Source organism: Mesoplodon bidens (genome assembly GCF_964165515.1).
Source record: "Mesoplodon bidens genome assembly, chromosome: 10".
Taxonomy (NCBI): Eukaryota; Metazoa; Chordata; class Mammalia; order Artiodactyla; family Ziphiidae; genus Mesoplodon; species Mesoplodon bidens.
Window position 1 is genome coordinate 5,131,118 of NC_138172.1, and position 21,294 is coordinate 5,152,411.

The window sequence follows — 21,294 nt, forward strand, 5'->3', positions numbered from 1 at the left end:
GCCTCACTTTATAAAGTGAGGAATTACCCTGTGTGGTTCTTGTGAAGATTGAGGACAGTCAAGTTTCCTTTTCAACTACAGTCCTAGACCTTAGTCAGCGGTACCTAGAATTCAGCTGTCTTATGAGGCTAAGAGGCCATTTTTCCAAGACATGGTATTAAGTGGCAGCACAGGTCCCATGGAGCAGGGCATGTGGCACTCTATAGCACAAGATTGGATTGAAGGCCCTTAGTTCAGTAGATAGATGTCTTACAGATTGGCTCCTGTTCAAAACTCAGTCGGAAACATTTGAGTAAATTGTTGGTCATTGTGTGACTTCTTTGAATCGACGTGGGAAGCATTCTGATAGTCTTTTGACTACTGAGTGGAGGAATTGTGCAGAGAAAACAGTAACAGCTTAGGATCTGTCCTTTATTAACCGGGGATAGCAGAAAATTCTTTGGCCTGTCGCTTAATGTTTCTGTGTCCTTGATACTAAAAACTAGACGTGTCCACAAACCACCTGGTTACACCTCAATGGGGGGACATGAAAGGTGGTTTGTACTTTTCCATTTGTGCTTTCCTGTCTCAGTTTGCTACCTAAGAGTTTGGGGATTAGAAAAAAAACATTACATCTAATTCCCTACCCCACTCCCCTGCAAAAATACACATTCCTGATTTATCACTGCCAATGAGAAATAAAGCATTTTGGATTCTAAAGTGTGAATAGCTCAGGGAGGTACCTGAGTTTTTACGATGCCCAGCCAAAGCACTCATTTTTGGCACATCAGATCAGGTGAAAACGTGGGAGTGGTGTGAGTGACACATCCGGGACAGCGGGGAGGAAAGGCATCCAGCTGCCTCCTAAGCTTTCTGCAGCTGTGAGCACAAGTACTTCTAAATACTAAGTACTCGGTGAGGCTGGGACCCCCAGTTTGAAGGAGCCAGGCTGACCTGTGTGAAGTCACATCCATCTTCCGTGGAAGCTTTGGAAGAACTACCACACCCGCTTTCAATAGGTGTCCTGAGTTAAAAGGGCCCAACTGCTGGCAGGCAGCCTTGCAGCTCTGACTGCGGTCCCTGGAAAAGGTGCCTGACCAGGAGAGGGAGGGCCCCAGTGAGATGGATAAGGGGCAAAAGTTAGAGGCCTGTGGTGCTGGGAGGGTGAGGCTCCGGCTTCAGTGGGCCTCCTTGTGAGTTGGGGTCCCCAGGGGGTGGGGGGGGAAGCACTAGCTGAGCTCCATGGAGTCTGTGCTGGGGGCTGAAGCAGAATCCTTCTGGATGCTTTCAAAGAGGGCAGCCAGCTCGGGGTTGGATCGAATTTGGGACGAGAAGTCAGCCATGACGGGGCTCTTCCCCACTTCGGGGATGGTCAGCAGGGAGGCCACTGCCCTCATCGCGGAGCGCTTCAGTTCATCTTGCTTCTCAAACTCCTGTTTCACAGAACCAGCTTTGACCTAAGGTGGGAAGCAATGAACAACGAGCCATCCTTTATTGAACACGGCCTTGCATTTCCCTGGTCACCTGTCATCCTGCCCAGCTCATGCGCCATCTCCTATCTTTATTTACTGCGCTTAAAGCAGGCTCTTGGCACCACTGGACTTCATGAGTGGGTCGCTGTGACAGCCTTCTAGCTGGCCTCTTACCCCGGTCACGTCCTTGCCTCTGCCACCCATTCTGCAGACAAGCTGGGGAGTAGACTTCCAAAGCTGCCTCACCTGCTTTGCACTGCTTTATCCCCTACCTCTCCCGCTTATTCACAGAATCTCAGGAATTTCCCCACTGCTTGTGGAATAAAGTCCAGATTCCTTCTGCTCTGCTCTCAGGACACTCAGCCCAGACAACACTCAGGCTCTTCCCCGAAGAGGCTCAGGTAGAGAGGAAAAGCTTGGCATTGGGGCTGGACAGTCCTGGGTTCAAATGGCTCTGCCCCCTAAGAGCTGTGACCCCTCTTTAAGCTCCAATCTAAAATACTCTTTCTTTTTGGTTAATTCCTACTCTTCCAAAACTCAGATTAGTCTTGCATTCAGCAGGCATTTACTAGGTGTGACAGGCTCTGTTCTCAACGTGACGGCTTTCCGTGAGCCTTCTGCCCCAGATCCTCCCCGGACCTTGAGGCACTCCAGGCTAACTGCCCTATACCAGTCAGTCAGTGACTTCTATCTTGCTAACGGTCTGACTCAGTTTCCCAATTAGGATGTGAGAGGAGGGAGTCCACCATGTTCAATGTTGCATCCCTAGTACCCTGCACAAGGCCCAACACCCAGGAAGTGTTTAATGAGTGAAAGACAGAGCTAGGTTTGAATCCCAGCTCTGTAATTTACTAACTGTGTAGCCTCAGTCAATAACTTAACCTCTCTGAACCTTTGTTTCCCTGTGTGTATAATGCTAAGAATAAGTACTCTGTAGGGCAATGATAATGATCAAATAAAGCACTTCATACACCACCTGTACTGCAGGAGATTCTCAGTAAACAGTAACCATGAACCATCTGCAGAGAACCCAGCAGGTGCGCCCAGGGCTGGGCAGGGGGCTTACCTTAGCGGTACAGGTGGCCCTGAGGGGCTCGATGAGCCGGTCCACCCTCTGCAGGACAGGCACAGGACACAGGGTAGCCAGTCGGGCGAGCATGATGAAGGTCAGCATCTGCCCAGGAGGAAGGAGACAGCTCTTGGTGAAATGGCCCAGGACCAAAAGGAGCAGGCCCTGGGGAAGAGCAGAGGTCTGGAGCTCAAGCCCGAGCTCTAGCAGCCAGGCTGCCTGCCTGCCACACTGACCTATGTGTACTGGCACTCACCAAATACTCGCTGACGAAATTAAGGAATGTTTTTGTGCATTTTCCCGGGAAAGACAGATTTACAACAGTGGTTCTCTCTAGGTGGAGTGGAACTTTTGGGTGATTACTACTCACTTCCCCATTCACTTTTAGATTGTCTAAACCCTTTAAGACAAGCATAATTCCTTTTGATTATTTTACACTGGTTTTTCGTTACAAAAATGATTCATGTTCATTATATGTATTTTAAAAACCTACAAGGATAGAAAGTAAAACCTGTCTCCCTCACAGGTAATAAAAAAATGGCCCAAACTTCTACAACTCACTTATCACCTAACAGTGGGTCTTGGCCACCTTCCATGCCAGCACAGAGATCCCTCTCCGTCCTTGTAATGCTGCCAGGATCCCATCCATGGCTGGAGGTACCCGGTTTACTGAGCCAGCTCCCCATGAGTGGACATTTTGGTAGCTGCCAGTCTTTCCCAACTCCCAGAAAGCTGTGGAGAACCATCTCTTACATAAAACTCTGAATGTATTTTTAGGAGTCAGTCCATGAAGTCAGTTCATGGAGTGTCTAAGAATTCTAAATTTTAAAATATTTCTAAGGTATGGGGATATATGTATTTGTATAGCTGATTCACTTTGTTATAAAGCAGAAACTAACACACCATTGTAAAGAAATTATACTCCAATAAAGATGTTTTTAAAAATTCCAAAAACAAAAAATATATATATATATAAAATGTTTCTAAATTCTACATTTTTCTAGTTCTGGTCAAACCATCCTCCCAAGAGCTTGCCCAGTGTAGACTCCCACCAAAGGTGTGAGACGAGGGTTCTTTTTCCTATTGTTAAAGAACAAAGCAGCTGTTTCCACGGGGGCGCCTGGGGCAGGGGTGGGGGACAAACAAGAAGTGGGCCCTGTGGCGCCTAGCTGTCCTCCCGCTGCAGGGTGGGCCTGGGTCCGGCAGGCGGCTCGTCCTACCCGGATGTCGTAGTGGTCCTTCAGGCCGTCCTCCACGTGGTTCAGGAACTCGCAGATATCCAGCTGGCCCAGGCAGCTCTCAAGCAGCGAGTACATGCACTCGAAGGCTGCCTTCCGCACATCCAGCCCATCGTCCACAGTGTGCTTAAAGGGCCCCATCTCCACCTGCAGGAGGGAGGGATGACAGCGGGCAAGGGGCTGTGACCCCAGGGCATAAGGACACCTTCCCAGGTTCCTGCTGCACCCCTCCCCCCTGTTGTTCAGTACTGCGTCCCATCCCCAAATCATGCCTTAGACCCTTAAGCCTCCATGCCTTTGCTCAGCCCATGATGCCTTTTGATAATAATAGTAACAATAATTAAAATTACAACGATTAGAATCTACTGAGCAGTTATGATGTGCCAGGCACTGTGCTGAGGGCTTGAGAGATGACATTTTACTCATTCAACAGTCCCAGGAAGACAGTGTTACTATTAACTCCATTTAATATATGAGGAAACTAAGGCTCAGCAAGGTTAACTAACTTGCCCAAGGACACTAGCCCAAGCTAGTAAATAGCTCAACCAGAATTAAAACCCCAGGTCTCTGAAGTTATAACCAGAAGGCTCTGCTCTTAATGGTAACTCCTTCTTACCCCTCAAAGCCCAGCTAAAATGTCCCCTCCTTTTGGAAAACTTTCCCAACCCCTCTAAACAGAGTCACATCCTCAGCGATGCCAGGTGGTTCAGCCCTTCTCATATCGTGCAATGACTTGGCTGTTAAATCACTTTTTGTCTCTGCCTCTTAAATCCTAACTTCACCAAGTGCTCTAAGTAATTTAAATAATCTGCAGAGAGGGTATCCCTCCCTCTCCTTCAGGAGGCCATGAGCTCCCTGGTGCCTCAGGTCTGGTCCTGGCACCTGGACGCAGGGCTGGTGCTCCACGAACACCTGCTGAATGTCGAGTGATAACAAGAGTTGCTGACATTTACTGAGCACCGACTGTGTGCCAGGAGCAGTTCTGAGCACTTGTAGGATTTAACTCATTAAAAATCTTCTCAACAACCCTATAATGTGGACACGGTTATTTCCCGCCCTTTGCCCGTGAGGAGAAACTGAGGTTCAGAGAGGATCGGGTTGCCCCGGCCAGGGTCACACAGCTGGGAAGTGGAGGGGCAAACTTGACCCTGTGGGCCGGACCTGCTCTGACGAGCTTGACCCTAACCCTCGCCCCAGCCGCAGCAGTCAGACCCACGGGCTCCCGGCTCTGTCCTCCCACGGCTTCACCTCTCGGATGAGGTCCCGGCGGATCTTCGTCTCCTGGTAGAGGAGGGGCAGGATGTCGTCCAGCAGGTCGCGGACCAGTGATGGCTTGTTGTGCACGGCGGAGTTGAAGAAAGCCAGGGTGGCCCGGCGCACATTCAGGTCTGGGTCCTGCAGGCTCTCCATGAACTCTCCTGGCAGAAAGACCAGAGGTGCTGTGAGGGGCAGCACAGCCAAACACAAACCACCCCCACCCCACCGTGCTTATCTGGTTAACGGGAGCCGTGCAGACCTGGCTGGACGGGGACAAATGTGCTCTGAGCATCTACTCTGCGCAACAAACCTGCAAAGTCCAGATAAGAATGTGGACTTGAGTCTGGCCTGGGTTCAGATCCAGACTTGACCACATCCTAACTGTGGCTCCTTGGACAGCCTCAATGTCCTCAACTGTAAAATGGGTGTAACAGCAGTACCTACACTGTAGGACTGGTTTTAGGATTAAAAATGTGGTGATGTCTACAAAGCACACAGCAGAGCACCAAGTGAGGACTCTATAAATGTTAACTTGATTTTATTTCAGATGAGAATGTTGAAGATCAGAGAGGTGAAGAGACTTACACAAAATCACACAGCATTTATTTTAGTATAGGTTAGACTTTTTAATAACTGTGTTAATATTTTATATATTCAATAAATAAATAAAATCAAGAATGGGAGGGATCCCTAAAAAAAAAAAACTGTATTTCAAATGATCAATATAACCACCCAGGTTATGAAGGAGAAAACAACTCACCTAAGTAACTTCCAAAGCATTGTGACAAGATGCCCTCAGGCTAAAGACAAAAGAATTATAAACGAATACTGATTTTTCACAGATAAGGGTTAGCAATTCTCATGACTACCTTCTGTGTATTCCAGGATTAAGTGAATAAATATCTCAGGAGCTGGGTGTCTCCTGTAACAGAAGGGTATATGGAAAGGGAGAAGGCTAGCATGAACCCTGTGGTGTTGGACTGGAATATATATGTGTGTCTGACTACATACATACAGTCATACATATTTAGATTTCCTGATTCTGTCTGCTGAGAGAGCCTAGAAGTAATGGCACCCCAGTAGCAATGAGCACACCTAGTGCTCAGATCTTGGATTCTGAATACTATTGTCCACTAAAAGGAATCAGGCTCCTTGGAGAAATGGTTGATTCCAGGGCTGGGGCAGGAAAGGTTCAAGATGGGTGGGGAGCACCTTATCCTGCCAAAAGGTAAGTAGATGCTCAAAGAATGATGAAAACATATCAACAGAACATAAGAAGCAGCTTGAAGGGCTCCCACTGGCTAAATGTGAGACCATCTTGGGAATCAAAATAAATTAAAGACAGTAATAGATTATAACCCATTGAGTGAAATACAAATCCCTGAGTCTATAATGATATGAACAAATAAATGAATAAATAAATGGGGGAAGGGCTTCCCTGCTGGCGCAGTGGTTGAGAGTCCACCTGCGGATGCAGGGGACATGGGTTCGTGCCCCAGTCTGGGAAGATCCCACATGCCGCAGAGCGGCTGGGCCCATGAGCCATGGCCGGTGAGCCTGCGCGTCCGGAGCCTGTGCTCCACAACGGGAGAGGCCACAACAGTGAGAGGCCCGCGTACCGCAAAAAAATAAATAAATAAATGGGGGAAAAGGAAAAGTTATTTCTGAGAACAGAATGCAAACTAATAAATATGGGAGGAATGCTGGAATTAGAAAGTTGTCATTTAGCAACTGTCAGTAATCATTTATTCAGGCAAGAAACCACAATGGATGCAAAATGTAGTGGGCAAAAATTTGATGAGGAAGAAGATATTTCAATAGGCTTAAAAATACTTATTCATTCCAAAGGGAAAAGTAACTTTAAAGTGGAGAAACCTAGAAGTCTCCATCCTAACCAGTCAATCAGAGTTACCATCACCTGTCATGGGACAAACTGCCATCATGGGCCTCCTGATGTGATGCACTGGGAAGAACACAGTCTCCCAGCAGAGCAGGATCCAAACCCAGGGCTGGTGGCTCGGGGTCCCTTCTGCTGAGCCCTGCTGGCTCCTAGGTTCTCACTCTCTCTGAGAACACAGCTGTGGGGACCCGGCAAGACCTGAGTTCAAATCTCCTCTCTGAGCCTTACTTTCCTCATCTGTAAAATGGGGCCAGTGCTCAGGCTACACAGGGGGCTGTGAAGATGAACCGTGATGAGGTAAAAGGCCTAGCATGGTATCTGATCTACAGCAAGAGCTCAAAAACATACAACAACAAACCCAAACACCCAGGTGGAGGCCTTGTGGGGTGCCACCCATGGGCAGCTCAGGCAAGATGGAGAAAATCAGGACTGGAGGCAGCGTGCGCCCGCTGGGTCAGGACGTGGGATGAAGTAGCTGCTGACGATACTGCTGCAGCTTCCAGACATGTTCTCCAATCCAGAGTGCTGGCCCCTCTTCCCTGGCGGTCCAGTGGTTAAGACTCTGCACTCCCAGTGCAGGGGAGAGGGGTTCGATCCCTGGTCGGGGAACTAAGATCCCACATGCCGCACGGTGCGGCCAAAAATTTAAAACAAACAAACCCAGAGTGCTGGCCCCATGGTTGCACACAACAGTGCCCCAGCAGGTGGGGATCAGCACCCCCATTTTATAGCCGAGGACGAGGTGGCCTGTCCATGCTCACACAGCCCAAACAGCAGAGCCAGGATTTGAACCAAGGCTGCTGGACTCTAAAACCTCTCCACACTCCATCAGGCTGCCCTGCCTGGATGAGGAGGGCCAGACTCTGGTGTGGTCTGGGTGAAGGTCCACAGGCAAGGCTGTTTGGGCTCCTCAGGCCAGAAGGCCCCTCAGACCAGGGATGAACCGGGGAGCTGCTCTCCCCAGCCCCTGTGCAGCTCTACCCAGCTAGGTGCCCGCCAAAGCCAATGCAAGGGAGAGGCTGTGGTTTTCTACCTCTAAGAGCCTACGTTCATGGAGTGCTTTCCCCCCAGTCACACAGGGGGTTCTCCAAAACGACCTGGGAGCAAGCAGATAAGGATTTCTCAATCCCATTTTACAGATGAGGAAACTGAGGCTCAGAGGTGAGAAGGGGTATGCTGGGCCCACCCAGCGATTCCGGAGCAGTGCAGGGATTTGAGCCCCACTGCTCATCATGAGTGAGGCAGCCACCCAGGTCTCCAACTCCCCTTGGCTAACATGTAAGAAAAATCAGCTCAGGGGCTTCCCTGGTGGCGCAGTGGTTGAGAGTCCACCTGCCGATGCGGGGGACACGGGTTCGTGCCCCAGTCCAGGAAGATCCTACATGCCGTGGAGCGGCTGGGCCCGTGAGCCATGGCCGCTGAGCCTGTGCGTCCAGAGCCTGTGCTCCGCAATGCGAGAGGCCACAACAGTGAGAGGCCCGCGTACCGCAAAAAAAAAAAAAAAAAAAAAAACTACAATGAGGTATCACGCCACACTGGTCAGAATGGCTATCATCAAAAAATCTACAAACATGGGCTTCCCTGGTGGCGCAGTGGTTGAGAGTCTGCCTGCCGATGCAGGGGACACGGGTTCATGCCCCAGTCCGGGAAGATCCCACATGCCATGGAGCTGCTAGGCCCGTTAGCCATGGCCGCTGAGCCTGTGCATCTGGAGCCTGTGCTCCGCAACGGGAGAGGCCACAACAGTGAGAGGCCCGCGTATGGCAAAAAAAAAAAAAAAAAAAAAAAAAAAATCTACAAACAATAAATGCTGGAGAGGGTGTGGAGAAAAGGGAACCCTCCCACACTGTTGGTGGGAATGTAAATTGGTGCAGCCACTATGGAAAACACTATGGAAGTTCCTTAAAAAAACTAAAAACAGAACTACCATATGACCCAGCAATCCCACTACTGGGCATATACCCAGAGAAAACCATAATTTGTAAAGATACATGAACCGCAATGTTCACTGCAGCACTATTTACAAAAGCCAGGACATGGAAGCAACCTAAATGTGCACAGACAGAGGAGTGCATAAAGAAGATGTGGTACATATATACAATGGAATATTACTCAGCCATAAAAAAGAACAAAATAATGCCATTTGCAGCAATACGGATGGACCCAGAGATTGTCATACTGAGTGAAGTAAGTCAGACACAGAAAGACAAATATTATATGATATCGCTCATACGTGGAATCTAATTTTAAAAAACAATACAAGGGCTTCCCTGGTGGCATGGTGGTTAAGAATCCGCCTGCCAATGCAGGGGACATGGGTTCCAGCCCTGGTCTAGGAAGATCCCACGTGCCATGGAGCAACGAAGCCCATGCGCCCCAACTACCGAGCCTGCACTCTAGAGCCCGCAAGCCACAACTACTGAGTCCACGTGCCACAACTACTGAAGCCCACACACCTAGAGCCCGTGCTCCACAACGAGAAGCCACCACAATGAGAGGCCCACGCACCGTAAAGAAGAGTAGCCCCCGCTCGCTGCAACTAGGGAAAGCCCGCGCACAACAACGAAGACCCGATGCAGCCAAAAATAAGCAAATAAATAAATTTATAAAAAACAAAACAATACAAATTAACTTATCTACAAAACAGGAACAGACTTACAGATATCGAAAGCAAATGTATGGTTACCAAGGGGCTGGTGGGGAAGGATAAACTGGGAGATTGGGATGGACGTATACCCACTCCTATATATAAAATAGATAACTAATAAGAACCTGCTGTAGAGCACAGGGAACTCTACTCAATACTCTGTAATGGCCTATCTGGGAAAGAATCTTTAAAAAGAGTGGGTAGAGGTGTATGTATAACTGATTCACTTTGCTGTGCCCCTGAAAGTAACACAGCATTGTAAATCAACTATACTCCAATAAAAATTTAAAAAAAAAAAGAAAAATCAGCTCAAGCCCAAGAACAGGGTGGAGGTGACCAAACGGGGCAGAGGGGTGGGGGCACTCACCAACGAAGGTCTTCAGGATGGGGTCGATGGGGTGGGGCTGGTCCGAGATGAGGAACTTGACGGCTGTGATGACAGTGCAGCGGGTATGTGGCCGACCTGCAGGACGGGAGGAGGCACTTGGGGTGGGCACGGCGGGTCCCGGACACCCACAGACTGGAGGGCGCTGAGGCTCCCCTCGCCTCCGTGGGAGACAGAACCACGTCCCCTCCCCACGCGAAACGCCCCACCCAGCTCTGGGGAAGCTGATGCTACCACTTTCCTTGGCAGCCCACAATCTCCCCTGAATTCTTCCTACTTCAGCTAAGAGGGTAAAACTGCCAGCTCTCAGGCAGCCACGCCAAGGACAGGAACGGACAACAAGAACCCAAGACAGGGCTCAACCGAAGAAAGATCTCTCTGCCCAGGCCTTGGGGCTGCGTTCTATTTTTCAGACACATCATCTCAATTAATCCTCAGGATTAATTAATCCTAGTCATTGGTTGATAATAATAAAAAATCATATAGGGCTTCCCTGGTGGCACAGTGGTTGAGAGTCTGCCTGCCGATGCAGGGGACGCGGGTTCGTGCCCCGGTCCGGGAAGATCCCACATGCCGCGGAGCGGCTGGGCCCGTGAGCCATGGCCGCTGAGCCTGCGCATCCGGAGCCTGTGCTCCGCAGCAGGAGAGGCCACAACAGTGAGAGGCCCCCGTACTGCAAAAAAAAAAAGAAAGAAAAAAAAGAGAAAAATCATATAATATTAGTAACAATAATTAATAAAAATTCTTCTTCATCTCCGTTTTACACGAGGAGAAACCGGAAAGGTTAAATTCACGTCTAAGGTCACACAGCAGGTCCAGAATTCACCAGCTGCTTCTAAGCCCTCTCTGTGGGCTTCTCCAAAGAGGGAGCAGTTGTGCTTCAAGCAGGCTGACCTCACTTAATTCTGCTTTTCTGCTTGCTTTCTGAGTAGAGAAGCTACAGAAAGGGAAGGGAGTACACTTCCCATTAGGGTGAAGGAGATTAATCGGCAGCTTCCACCCCTCCGGCACACAGCACTGAATGGGTTAAGGCTGTTTCCATCCAAGACTTCAAGCGTCAGCAGAAAGTTTACAATTTTTTTTTTTTTGGTTTTTGTTTTTGTTTTTGCGGTACGCGGGCCTCTCACTGTTGTGGCCTCTCGCGTTGTGGAGCACAGGCTCCGGACGCGCAGGCTCAGTGGCCATGGCTCACGGGCCCAGCCGCTCCGCGGCATGTGGGATCTTCCCGGACCGGGGCACGAACCCGCGTCCCCTGCATCGGCAGGCGGACTCTCAAGCACTGCACCACCAGGGAAGCCCCAGAAAGTTTACAATTTGATGCTAGGGTATGAGTGAGTGAGTTACTGACTTCAGACTTGTAGTTTCTTCCTCTTTCTCTTTCCATCCTGACTGGCTCCTAAGAAGATTCAGGGTGGCTGATAAAGATAATACACATAGAAGAGGATTCATTGAATTAAGAAAAATGAGGCCAAGGACAAAGTGAGATGGAAACCAGAGTGAGGGGCATGCAGCGAGAGGCAACTAGAAAGTCCTATGAACTTGCTAGAAGCAGGCCGCTGATTCGGCTCTAAGCATCCCAGCAGCCGGCAGTAAATAGGAAATGTGACTGGTTAGCTGGTTCAACAGTGGGCACGAGGTCTAAACAAATCTGAGCTTAGAAAAGGCAGGGCTGCCCCTCATCCCAAGACTCTTGCCTCCCAAGGTTCCTCGTGAAGAGCCCTGTGCAGTGTTAACAGGTGAGGGCCTCACGTGGCTGTCCTGCCCACACAGCGGTGAGGGCCCAGAGCTGCTGCCTGTATACCAGCAACCCAGGAAGGGTTTAACCGGAGTCACTGACACAGCAACGACAGTGGATGCTAGCAGTGCTAATTAGGTACCACCCACGATACCAAGCACTTCGGCTGCATTATGTCAACTAACACAGCACTGACCCTATGGGGACCAGGTGACCAGCTCAAGGCCTAGAGGCCTTTCGCCCTCAGGGGCTTTCACTTGCCTAAGAGCCCACAGTCCACTTGCCCGCTTTCTTGCCCCCCAAGCTGCAGAACACCCTGACGCGCCCTAACCCCAAAATGTAAGACCTGCCTTCCTCACCCCTTCCCCGGCCCTCTCCACACCCCGGGGACTGGCATCCAATCCTAGTCCACGTTTACATTTGCTCCTGCCTCCTGCTAGCCCGAGACAGCTGCATTCTGCAGGCTGCCGTTTCTGGCCCCTCAGAGAACTGCCTTTACTAACCCTCACCTGGAGCACAAGGCTGCTGTCCACAACAAGTGGCACCGTGAACAGTTTATTCGTTGGAGGAACACATCAAGGATTCTGTCCCCTCCATCCCAGAGAGTCCCACAGGAAGAGGCCTTTAAGTCTCAGGAAACACTGTTTTTAACGGCTCCTCTGCCTTGAAGCTTGTCAACACTGTGACTCTCAGACCCGATTACCTGAACAAGTTCACCCTGTGTGGACCTCTGCCTACCTCCGATCTGGGCTGCCTTTGCCCACCCCTGTGCCCCTACCTGCAGCAAGTTGCTTCCGGAACCGGGGCAGGAGGAAAGGAGGGTTCACAAGGACCAGCTTCCCGAGGCACTCGGCCACCACCCCCCGGGTGCCCTCCTCGGCACCCTCGCAGCGCTGGAACAGCAGGGCCCAGATGTCCTCGGCGTAGGGCTTCAGGCTGTCGGGCTGGGCGGCCCCCAGGGCCTCCCGGAGCGAGTGTAGCAGCAGGTACCGCCGCCGGGGCTCGGCCTCCATCTGGCCCAGCAGGAAGGGCAGGAAGTCAGGCAGGTTCCCCGCGCCCACGCGGCCCAGCGCGTAGGAGGCAGCCGCCCTCACGTCCTCGCTGGGCGAGCCCAAGGCTTCCAGGAGCACCGCCTTCAGCTCCCGCTGGAGGCCCGGCCCAGCCACCTGGCCCACTTCGGCCAGCGACAGGAACGCCAGGACCTTGACCCCTGGGCTCGAGCTGGGCGACCTGGCATCGCAGACCAGGCGGTTGGCCGTGTCCGCCACCTCCTGGGGACAGGCCACCGCGAGGGCCGCCACGCACCGAGCCAGCGAGTGGAACACCTGCTTGTGTAGGCCGGGCCCGCCGTCCGCCACCTGCTCGTAAACGGGCGCCGTGAGCAGGCCGACGAGCTCGGCATAGTCCACGCACGGCGGCTGGGTCCCCACCAGGGCCTGTAGGAAGCCTTCGGCGGCCGCTAGCACACCGGCCGGCAGGAGGGGCGAGCGCAGCAAACGCAGCAACTCTGCCAGCACAGGGCCGCTGACCTCGGCCAACAAAGCTGGCTGGGCGCGGCTCACGGTGGCGAGGAAGTCCACAGCCAGCTGGGCCACGTGCATGTCGCTCTCACTGACAAGGGAGGGCAGCTCGGCCAGCACGGCCCGCACGGCGGATGGCGGGAGGCCGAGGCCCTGACTCTGCGCCAGGGCGGCCAGGGCGGCCAGGGTGGCCAGACGCAGCGCCCGCTGGTTCTTCCGCAGGAACGAGGCCAGAATGGGCAGCGCCTCGGCTAGGATGGGCTGCAGGTCGATCCGCAGCGGGGACACGGCCACCAGTGTCAGCGCCTTGACGGCAGACAGCCGGGTGATCTCATTCCGCAGGCGGTCCAGGAGGAGCAGGAGCGACTGCTCCAGGTTATCCCCGAGCCGGTCACCCAGGTGGCCCACGAGGTGGCCCACGCAGGAGATGGCCCGCTCCTTCACCTCCTGGTCCAGGTCGGTGGCACGAAGCCGTGCCAGGGTGGCCGCGGACATCTCTCCAATGTAGGGCTCGGGGTCCAGCGTCCGAGGCCCATCCAGCGGCCACAGGGCCCTCACCAGCTCCTGGAGCACCAGCAGGGCCTCAGCTGCGATCTTGTAGAAAGGGTCAGCCACACAGGCCAACACAGGTGGCAGGAGAGCGGGCAGGTGGGGGTGGAAGGCCTCAGCCGGCTCTGTGCCCAGCAGCCCCTGCAGGAAAGCCAGGGCATCCATCCGGATGGTGGAGGAGCTGGAGCGGTCCGCCAGCGAGAAGACGATGCCTGGGGGTGGGGGGTGGGAGGCAAGGTTACCTACCAGGCCACAGACCCTGACCCAACTCAGCCCTCCCTGGATGCTGGGGTGGAGCACCTTCAGGCGTCTGAGCTGGACCCAGGCACCTGGGCTCTCATGCAGCAGATACTATGAGGTCAGGGCTTGGCCAGGGCCAGGGCTGAGGACACAGGCCAGGAAACCTATTTAAACAGGACATAGGGCCTGCACCCCGGCCCTGTTTTCACTGCTGGCAGTGGGGAGCCACTGTAGGTTGCTGAACAGGGGCACTCTCAGGGATTGGGGGCTGGGTTCAGGAAGAAGCCCAGAACAGCAGACACGGGGTTCCAGTCCATCCTACCTGCTACCAGCACGGGCATGTGCTCTGCCAGGCTGCCCGGGAGGACGCCTGCCAGCTCGGTGAGGAGGCTGAAGCAACCCTGGCGGGCCCTGACACTCCGATCTTTCAGCTGCCTCTGCAGGGCCTTAATCACAAGAGGCACCTGTGGATGGAGGGGGGAGGTCAGTGACTACCCAGGAACCTCCACACCCCACCCACTACTGGGGGACTCTGCCCGGGCACCTGCCCATGGAGCACCCCCAGAGTGGAGAGGATCATTCCACCCCAAGCTTCCCATCACTTGCTCTGTACCAGGCACCTGATTCCACACTCACCTTCTGAGGTGGGTACTAGTCCTGTGCCCAGCTGACAGACGGGAAACAGGCACAGAGTTGAAGTAACTTGCTCAAGGTCACGGGGCAGTGTGGTTCTCACTCCTACACTTGGTGAGGGTGAAGCGCCGGGGCCCTCTTCCCTCCTCCAGCTACATTCCCTCCCCAGTGAGCTCATCCACTTCCGAGCTGAGGATTCCCCTGAAGCAATGACTCCTAGATCTACATCTCTGACACGAGACTTGTGTGCCGACTGCCCGCCAGACATCTCTACTCCGGCATCCAACGAGGGCTTCGAACATAAATGTCCAGAACAGAACTCTAGACATGCCCCTGCTCCACCCTCCACCATCTCAGGGACTGCACTATTTTTAGCCAGAGCCTGGAACTCACATGACACCTCCCTGTCCCTTGCCTTTCACATCCATCTGCAAACCCCAAAACTATCTCTCAAGTCCGACCTCCTGTCCCCCTGCCCTCTGCCCAAGGCACCAAGCCCTTTCACCTGCACAGCTGCAGTGGCCTCCAGCCCGTTACAATCCATTCCCCACACAGCAGCCAGAGTGAGCTTTTTCAAATGTGAGTGGAATCCCATAATTCCTCTCCCGTGACGTCTACCCTCTTAGAATAAAACTGAACCCCCTTGCTGTGGCCTGGAACCCTACTCGTGCTGTTGGCTATCTGCCCGAGACTGTGTGGTCCAGGGGCAGGGACTTCATCTGTCTCGCCCCCTGTTGTGCCCCGCCACTTCATACGCAGGGCCGGGCACACAGCAGGTGCTCAGTACGCACAATCCAGTGGGTGGAGAGATGGGGGGCGGTGGGAGGGTGGGGAGATGGAGGAGGGAAGGGTTGTGAGCAGGAGGGAGGGGCAGGGGGAGGGGCAGGCAGGCACACCTGTCCTCGCAGCATCTGGAGGTTGCTGCCCGACTGGGTGGGCTCCTCCACGGCCTGCAGCCATCCCTTCGGGGGCCGCGTCTGCCGCAGCAGCACGATGTAAGCCCCGAACACGTCGGCCCTGACGTTCTCCTCGCGTTCCCTGAAGCGGCGGATGAGCACGGGCGCCAGGGTGCAGTGGAAGTTGGGCAGCTGGTCGGGCCGAGAGCTGATCAGGGCCGCCAGGCACTTGGCCGCTGCCCGGCGCACCTTCCAGCTCATGTCATCATCGTCGCTGTACTCGTCCTCGCTCTCTGGGGCGGGAACCAGACACCCATGGAGCCCTGCGCACCACCCAGGGCGGTCTCCCAGGACTGAGGGGGCAGTGAGGACGGCTCCGCCGGGGCCTCACCTTTCCATGGTCACTACCGGTTAATGAACACCTGCTGTGTGCTAGGGGTGGCGTCAAGCAGGGAACCAGCTGGAGGTACGCCAGGGTCCTCCCGCTGCCTCCAGACTCTTGGTTGTTTTGACTACACCAGGGAAAAACTGACTCGCAAGCTTCCAGTGAGGATTTAGGGAATCCATTTGGGGCACAAGACTCATCCTTTGGTTTCAGGACTGGCTGCGTGATGTTTCATTTACTGGGATTTCAGAAGGGAAAGGTGATAGCTCCCCTGCCCCAGACAGGGTCCTGATTCCGGCTTCCAAGCAGGACTAACAGTAAGGAAAAGCTGTGTTTGTGCGGCTCTCCACTCTCCAAGCTCCCCCAAGAGGTCAGAGCTCAAGTCTTCACCATGCCTCAAGAATGAAGATGTCTTGAGCCCCCTTTTACAGATGATACATATAAGGCTCAGAGAGGATGAAGACGCTCCTGAGGACACACAGCTAGAAACAGCAGAGATGAATGAGGCCCACAAAGCCAACTCATACACCTGGGGAGACACACATGAGGCTCAGAGGGGGATGGTCCTCCCTAGGGACACCCCCAGGCACAGGCTCAAAGGCCAGCATGTTCCTACCCACACTGCTCTGCAGAGAACTCAGACTCTCAGAGCACTGCATCTGGACAAGCCATAGTGGGCCAGATGGATGGTCCCCCAGATGTGTCTTGTCAGCTTAGCAGATGTGTCCCCTCTGATGGACCCTTGTTTGTTATCTCCACCCTATGTCACCCGTGAAGAAACATCCAGAGCTCCCTGTTACTAACAAGAAAATGCCCAATCTCCTTGGCCGGGCATTTGAGCCCAAAATGTTTGTCTGATCTCATCTCCTACCACCGCATCTCGCTCTGAGTACCCATCAGGACCTAAGGCCTTCACCTCCATCAATGCCTCCAGGGCCCAGGGCCTTCCCTCTGAGTGACAGACAGGCCCACAGGCACAGAAGGAAAGCAGCCATCGAGTCCATCCCCCATCCAGGTATCTCGCCCTGTCAGTGCCAATCATTCCACCACTAGAGCTTCACTCTGCTGGGTTAAAGCAATGGTTCTTGGAAGCCGTAACTAAAAGGGTACAGAGATGGCAGCATGAGGTGGGTGAGTCTGGCAAACATGGCTCCAAGTCCCAGCTACGCCACTTCCTAGCTGTGTTATGTCAGGCAAATCTCTCCTCATTAAGTCTCAGTCTCCTTGTCTGAAATATGGGGATGATAATAAATACCTGGTTTCTTAGGGTCATTATAAGGAACATGAAATAAGAGAGTACTTACGGGACTTCCCTGCTAGTACAGTGGTTAAGAATCCACCTTCCAAAGCGGGGGACGTGGATTCGATCCCTGGTCGGGGAACTAAGATCTCACATGCCGTAGGGCAACTAAGCCCGCGTGCCACAACTAGAGAAAAGCCCGCCCGTGCGCTACAACTAGAGAGAAGCCCGCACGCCACAACGAAAGATCCCGTGTGTCACAACTAAGACCTGACACAGCCAAAAATAAACAAATAAATAGTAAAAAAAAATAGCACAGAGGACATGAGGAGATGCTCAATAAACAACAGCAATTACTACTGTCTTGTGATCTCTGCAATCAGAGTGTGTGTGCACCACAGAGGATCCAGATTTCCAAGGGCAGGGCTGGGGCCTGAGGAAGAGCTGAGATCAGGATGGGGCCACCAAATGTGGCCCCTGTCTTTGGCTGGGGGATTCCCGGGAAGGCTGCACCCATTTCCACCCACCAGCCCAAGGACAAGTTGGCCACTCACCCTGCTCACTGAACTCACTGTCCTCCGTCTCCATCTGCTCCTCTTCCCCGTCACTGTCGTAGTTATAGTTGGGGTCGTGCTTTATGTACTGGAGGCAGAGGCTGGTCACGCTGGGCACATGGGGGCCCATCTCCTTGGGGCACCTGTGGGGTGGGATGCGGGAGGCTCTGCTGGACCCAGGCAGGACGGGGTTGCGGATGGGGCCCAGTGGTGAGTCCTGAGACCTGACTGCTTTGAGGCCAGCATCCTGGCCCCACGCCATCCCCACCAACTTCTCAAAGAAACCCCGGGGCCCCCGTTTTCCAGCACCCCTGTTACACCTACTTCCTCAGGAAGGCCTCAAAGGCCTGGAGGCAGGACTCCCGAAGCTCATCATCATCCAGGTTGCAGAACTCCTCCACCAGGGGCACCAGTCGGTCCAGATGGGCCCCTGCAGGGCCAGGTGGGTCAGTGACGCAAGGTGAGGAGGCCAGACCATCTCCGGGGCTCCCCCAGCCCACAGCATTCAGCCTGTGCCTGCACCTGCAGCCCTGGCCACTGCAAAGTTACTCAGAGGCTTCAGAGTCAAGCAGATGTGGGTTCTAGCCCTGACTCAGCGCCCTATAAGCTATGGGACCTTGGGCACATCGCAACGTTCTTTAACCTCAGACCACTCATCTTCACGGTAGGGATAACAATGCCTACCAGCCAGAGAATTTGTCAAGATTAACTATAAGATTCAGATAAACATCTCCACCCAGGTCCTGGCACGAAGCAGGCACTCAATAAGTAGCATCTGTTGTTGAAACTATTACTCATGTTCTTGCCTTATTTCCTGCACTAGGTTGTAGACCTGGGCAAGGAAAGTGGGGAGGCAGGCACTGCCCTTACAAACCAGGCAAGAGGGCCCCCCCCACTGCCCCCCGGGCTTTATATGGATTCTACCCTAGCTCTTCTCCAGCCGTATCCTTCCCCACCCTGAACCCTGTCCCATCCTGTGCAGTTCTCTTGCCCAGGTCCATGCTCCCGAGGGTGGCTGCTGTCTGGGGGGATGTGGACAGAGTATGGACTGAAGGCTGGGGCCTCCATGTGTGCTTTTAAGGTCCCCTGCAGTGAGAGAGCCAGAGGGGAGGGAGGGCAGACCGTGGCCACTCTACTACACTGCCCTGTTCTAGCCCGAACTAACTCCAAGGTGTTTGAGAATAAATTCAAAACTGATTGCAGGATTCCACTTCTACAAAACTCATCTCTGGTGACAGAAAGCAGGTCAGTGGTTGCCTAGGGTGGGGCAGAGGGTGGATGGACTGCAAAGAGGCACAAGGAAACTTCTGGGGGCGATGGAAATGTTCTGCATCTTGATTGCGGTGGTAGTTTCACAAGTGCGCGAAAAGGTCAAAACACACTGAATTGTACACTTTAAGTGGTGCAGTTTACTGTACATACATCATCCCTTTGGAGGCATGACTTATAATTACCCTCGAGAGCCTCTGGGTAGGGCTCAGAAGCAGGCTGAGCTCCGGGCCCACCTGGCTGCCTCTCGAGCCCACTCTTCCTCTTCAGGAGCTTCAGCACCGCCCCCGCCCCTCCCCACCTCAACCACGCCCCCTACCCGAAAAGGTGGCTCACCCGGGCCCCACCCCCTCAGCCCAGGTCCCGCCCCTCTCCCGGGATCCCTGTAGTCGGCCCCGACCCCTCCCCGTGGGGCCCCGCCCCCTTACCGAGGCGGTGGCCTGCCTGGCGGCCAACGCTGCCCAGGCACTGGATCAGGGTGCGGATCGCCGCGGGGCTGGCGGGCGCGCGTGGGCCGGGCAGCCGGTCCAGCAGGTGGTCCGCAAGCTCGACAAAGAGGTCGGTGCTGCAGGCGGCCGCCAGGTGGCCGAGCGCCCCAACGGCCCGCTTGCGCACGGCCAGGCGCGGACTGCTCAGCTGCGGCAGCAGACAGTGCAGGAGGCTGGCGTGGAAGGCGCCCAGTGGGGCGCCCAGCCTGGAGCGCCGGAAGGAAGGTGTGTCGTGCGAGGCCCACCCGGCGGGCAGCCTGGGCCAGGCACTTCCCCTTTCCCCATGGGCTCCTGGCCGCCTCCCCCATTATGACAACCCAAGGGCCCTCTCTCCCCATCACTGAGGCCAGAGTGATCGGAAGTGTGCCTCTGCCTAACTCCTTCAGTGGCTCCCCAGTGCCCTTTAGATAAGCTGAGCTCCAGGCTCAAGGCAAGAGGGAACACCAGAGAATGGTTTCTGCACAGATAGAACGCAGCCCCTGCAGCAGCTTCTATCCCACCTTCAAACCAGGCCTGTGCTTTTCCTGTCCCATGTGTGTCCTGAAACCTCTTCTTCTCTCACTCCACACCAACACATTGACCTCACCCTCCCATATCTCTCTGTCCAGACCAGACCTCTCTCCTGGGTTTCATTTATTTATGTGTTCACCTACTATGTGACAGGGCCTGGGCTGGAAACTTGGGAGAGCAAGACGGACTCTGGCCCTCAGTCCTGCCCTATGGAGTTTTTGGTTGAGTGGGTACCTCCCAGGCACCTCAAATTCAACATGTTCCAAACGGAAACCATCACGCCACCCCCCCGCCCCGACACTGCTCCTGGAGCGCACCTACACAGCCAGTGGCCCTGTGTCTGTGCCCACAGCTAGGAAAGCCAGACCCCTGGGTGTCAGCCTTGAGTCTTTGCCTCTCATCCACTCCAAGCGCTGTGGAGTCCACCTCCTAAATACAACCTGAATTCACCTGCCTGCAGAAGCCTTCTAAGCAGTCTCCCTGCCCATTCAACCCCCTCCCATCTTCCGTGCACTCTGCACATAGAAAGAGCGGTCTAAAACACACAAATACACCCAGGGCATTCCTCATGCCTGCCGAGAACCCCTCCGTGAGCCCCTCACACTTTCAGTAGAATCTTTAGTCAACTGCCCCACCCTCCCAGCCCTCATCTCGCCACATCAGCCCCTCCTCATGACACCCCACGACTGCCTTGCACAACCCCCAGGACCTCATGTCTCTCTGGTCTTTGCCCTCTGGGCCGAAGGCAGGTCCCCCATCCAATGTCCCCCTTATGCTCATCCACGCTTGGCCAAGTCCTGCCCACCCTTGAAGGCTCAGCTGGCTGGACCCTCTCTAGGAAGGTTCCCCACCCCCCAGCTAGGTTAAGGGCTCCTCCTCTGAGCTCCTATGGGCCCTGCTCTTAGCTGTATTGTTGTTCTTACTCTATTCACAGATTTATGTGTCTGTGAGCTTTTCCTTAGGGGCCGCCAAGACCCAGCCAACTCCATATTCCCAGAACTAGTCCGGCACCTGACATTTTTCCAGTAGGTGATCAAATCTTGAGAGGCTGAATGAATGAATACTTTAAAAATGTGTAGTGCAATGTAAAACAAAGGCCCAGCTATACTAATCCAAGAGAAGAAAAAAAAGAGAAAGAAGGGCCGAGGGAGAGGATGAACACACATGGGCTCCAGCTATGGAGAGACCTGAATTCAACTCCTAGGTTCTGCCATTTACTCACTGTGACTGCAAACAGGCCACATCACCTCTCAGAGCCCATAAAATGGTGACAAGCGAGTTCTCCTGGGACACTGCTGGTACGATTAAAGAGCCCTAGCACAGGGCCT

The 21,294-nt window shown here is 53.9% G+C and overlaps 1 protein-coding gene across 5 annotated transcripts in view; it reads right to left on the bottom strand.

Moving 5' to 3' along the window:
* Window positions 1–390: 390 nt before the first annotated feature.
* The window catches only part of CAND2 (cullin associated and neddylation dissociated 2 (putative)), a 30,468-nt gene continuing 9,564 nt past the window's right edge, over window positions 391–21,294 (bottom strand). For 3 of the 5 annotated variants that reach the window (XM_081247069.1, XM_081247065.1, XM_081247068.1), the window contains 11 exons: window positions 19,397–19,662; window positions 18,024–18,129; window positions 17,700–17,842; window positions 15,521–15,813; window positions 14,314–14,455; window positions 12,461–13,963; window positions 9,930–10,025; window positions 5,007–5,176; window positions 3,741–3,905; window positions 2,518–2,685; window positions 391–1,436 (listed from right to left, as the gene is read on the bottom strand). In XM_081247069.1, coding sequence (XP_081103195.1) covers window positions 1,209–1,436; window positions 2,518–2,685; window positions 3,741–3,905; window positions 5,007–5,176; window positions 9,930–10,025; window positions 12,461–13,963; window positions 14,314–14,455; window positions 15,521–15,813; window positions 17,700–17,842; window positions 18,024–18,129; window positions 19,397–19,662 — 3,280 coding nt within the window. In that variant the 3' untranslated portion in view covers window positions 391–1,208. The remainder of the gene's footprint in view (window positions 1,437–2,517; window positions 2,686–3,740; window positions 3,906–5,006; window positions 5,177–9,929; window positions 10,026–12,460; window positions 13,964–14,313; window positions 14,456–15,520; window positions 15,814–17,699; window positions 17,843–18,023; window positions 18,130–19,396; window positions 19,663–21,294) is intronic. The other 2 variants (XM_081247067.1, XM_081247066.1) reach the window with 1 other exon arrangement.